The following is a 2,768-nucleotide window of genomic DNA, read 5'->3' on the forward strand; positions in this document are numbered from 1 at the left end:
CCCCCCCCCCCCCCCCCCACCTCAAATCCCCTCACTGATGTCTGCTCTTAGAATGGGATCTCTCTCCACCTGGTTCCTTCCCTGGGACAATGGACTGCATTTCGCTTTTCTCTCCGTCCCTCCATTTCCCTTGGATAAGAATACTACTTAGTCACCATGTCCTGAGCACATCCTCTGTGCCAGGCTTTGCAATAAACACTTCCCACTGTTGTCTCATCAACGTCTCCCAATCACACAGCGACCGTGTGTGTGTGTGTGTGTGTGTGTGTGTGTGTGTGTGTGTGTGTGTCTGCTGTATTTTTTTTTAAATACTCAATTCTGTTATAGAGAAAACAATAAAGCCACACGGATAAGGAGACGAACGAAACAAAGGTTGGATGTTAAGAAGCAACTCATGAGGTCTGTGAGACATGTTAAGAACGTGAGCTGAACACGGGTGGGGAGGGCGTAAGGATCCAGTAGCTCCAGGTTCCACGCGTCCTGAGGCGCCTCCCCATTGGCGACTCCGGCTCTGTTCCATGAGTCCTGTGCCCAAGTCATGCGGGACCCTGGCACCACCCAGGCGCAGAGCCCTCTGGCTTACCTGCCACTCTGAGGGCTGAAATCACACCTGGCACGCGTGGGCACGGAGCCAGGCGCACCCCAGAACGCGGGTGTCGGGGACCTCTGATCGCTCGTGCCCCGAACTAAGTGTGTTAACCTGGCCCATCTCTTTTAGCTCCTTGCGTTTGTTTTAAAGGGATTCAACCAACCATGGAACTGGAGTGCCTGAGTCAGACGGGTGAGCTTCTCCGCTCAGGCTGCTCCATCACCCGCCAGGTTTCCATAGCCTCTCATGACGGTCCCACGGCCACGGCCACGGCCACGAGATCCCACTTTGCCCATTTTGTACTTGAGCAAACTGAGGACAGCGAGGGGGAGTCCCTTGCTGAGATGAGAGGCTTCTGAGCGCAGAGACCTCCGTGCATGTGCCATACAGGGTGGCCACGCTCCCTCCTCACGGCAGCCCTCGCTGGGCCCCCGAGCCCATTCTGTGTCTCTACTTGACTGTGTCTCTTCGTCTCTACTTGACTGTCTCTCTCCCTCTCCCGAAATCTTTCTATCTGTCTGACTCTAGGGCTCTCACCTCTGAGCTGCCCCAGCCTGTCCCTCCTTTGCCCCACCCCCCCAGTCTCTCCATCCCTCTGTCAAATCCCTCTTCCTCAGTAAGTCTCTCTAGCTGGCCTCAACCTCTCTGCTCCTGCCATCTCTCTCTCTGCCCCAGGCCCCTCGGTCTGGGTCCCTCCCAGCCTCCCCTCCTCCCGCAGCTGCAGGAATGATGCCATACCCAGAGGAGGCAGTTCCATCTCGAATTCCATCCAGTCTACAGCTCAGAGAGGTTTTCCTCTCCCAGCTTTAATTCCCACCGGGGGCGCTGGCAAGAGAGTCTGGGAACTTTTATTAAGGGGACAGCGCCCCACCCACCAAGCAGGCACGGGTCCTCAGGGGCCGCGCTCCGTGCCCTCTAGACCCCCAGCATCTCTTTCTTCCATCCTCGGCCAGCTGAGTCACCCTCTGCTCGCTCTCTCTCTCTCTCTCTCTCTCTCTCTCTCTCTCTCTCATTTCTTTCTCCATGACGTCAGATCTCAACCAGGTCTTGAGAAGGGGCGGAGGGGTCATGGGGAGGGGAGCATCACCTGCGCCCCTTCCCCTCTCCTCCCCCAGAGCAGGCTCTGGCCACAGGATGGTGTCGAGGTGACAGACAGCATTTATTCCAGACTCCAGTGTCCATGATGAGGGGGCGGAGCAGGGGTGGGGATCCAGTGTCAGACTATACAGCAGGACGTCAGGTGGGGGACGAGCAATGGAGGCAGGAGGTAAAAATAGCCTCAGCTAGCCGACCCTCAGAGCCTCGTCCCAGGCCGGGCCCCGGGCTTGGGTCCAGAAGCTATTCTGGGGCCTGGGAGAGTCACACTCCCTGGAGGAAGGTCCCCTCCCACCCACGAGAGAGAGCGAACGAGCGAGCGCACCCTCCCTCCCTCCCAGCAGTGTCTGTAGGTCCCTGCCCAGCCTGCAGAGGAAGGAAGGGAGGGCCGGAGAGGGAAGAGGGCAGGCCGGGAAGGCGGGGGAGGGCAGAGCGTGAGCAGGGCTGGTTCTCTGATGCCTGCAACTCCAGGTTGTGTCCGATGACTGCCTCTCGGAGGCCCTCAGGCTTAGCACTGGGGAGAAAGTGGAAAGGTCAGCCGGTGCCCAGGGAGGCTGCTCCACCCCCAGCCGGTGCCCAGGGAGGCTGCTCCCTCCTCGCCAGGGTGCCCAGGCCCTCACCCACCTCATCAGGGATGGCTCTACTGACACGCCTGGCTCCTCCAGAGGCACTTCCCATGAGAAGGCCTGTCTGCTCAGGCCGCTGGGACCCTGAATGGCTCAGCTCTGGCTCCCCAGGCGGCCTGGGGAGAAGAGGCAACGTGTTGGAGGTCGTCCCAGCTGGGAAGGCAGTGGGGATGGGGTTGTATTGGATGGAGAAGGACTCGGAGGGTGGGTGGGAATGGGTTGGTCTTTTGGTTGTATTTTTGAAGTGGTTGTTCAAGGCAGCAATCTCTGGTGTTTACCTATGCCGCCATCTTGGTTTTTCTTTCATGTGCACTTTAGAAGAATGTGTAATCTGATGTTCTGGGATGAAATATTCTGTAAATGTCAATTATGTCCATTTGGTCTAGTGTTTCATTTAAGCCGGTATTTATTGATTTTCGGTTGGGTTGATCTGCCTAGAGCTGTCAGTGGAGTATTAA

The 2,768-nt window shown here is 57.6% G+C and overlaps 1 protein-coding gene across 1 annotated transcript in view; it reads right to left on the reverse strand.

Annotated features, from left to right (window-relative positions):
• Positions 1 to 1,724: 1,724 nt before the first annotated feature.
• Positions 1,725 to 2,768, reverse strand: part of BCAM (basal cell adhesion molecule (Lutheran blood group)) — a 12,614-nt gene continuing 11,570 nt past the window's right edge. Inside the window, exons 12-13 of the mRNA XM_015561206.1 lie at positions 2,309 to 2,426; positions 1,725 to 2,198 (exon numbers count right to left, since the gene is read on the reverse strand). Of these exons, the coding sequence (XP_015416692.1) occupies positions 2,193 to 2,198; positions 2,309 to 2,426 (124 nt within the window). The 3' untranslated portion in view covers positions 1,725 to 2,192. The remainder of the gene's footprint in view (positions 2,199 to 2,308; positions 2,427 to 2,768) is intronic.

This window comes from Myotis davidii, unplaced genomic scaffold (genome assembly GCF_000327345.1).
Source record: "Myotis davidii unplaced genomic scaffold, ASM32734v1 scaffold796, whole genome shotgun sequence".
NCBI classification, from domain to species: Eukaryota; Metazoa; Chordata; class Mammalia; order Chiroptera; family Vespertilionidae; genus Myotis; species Myotis davidii.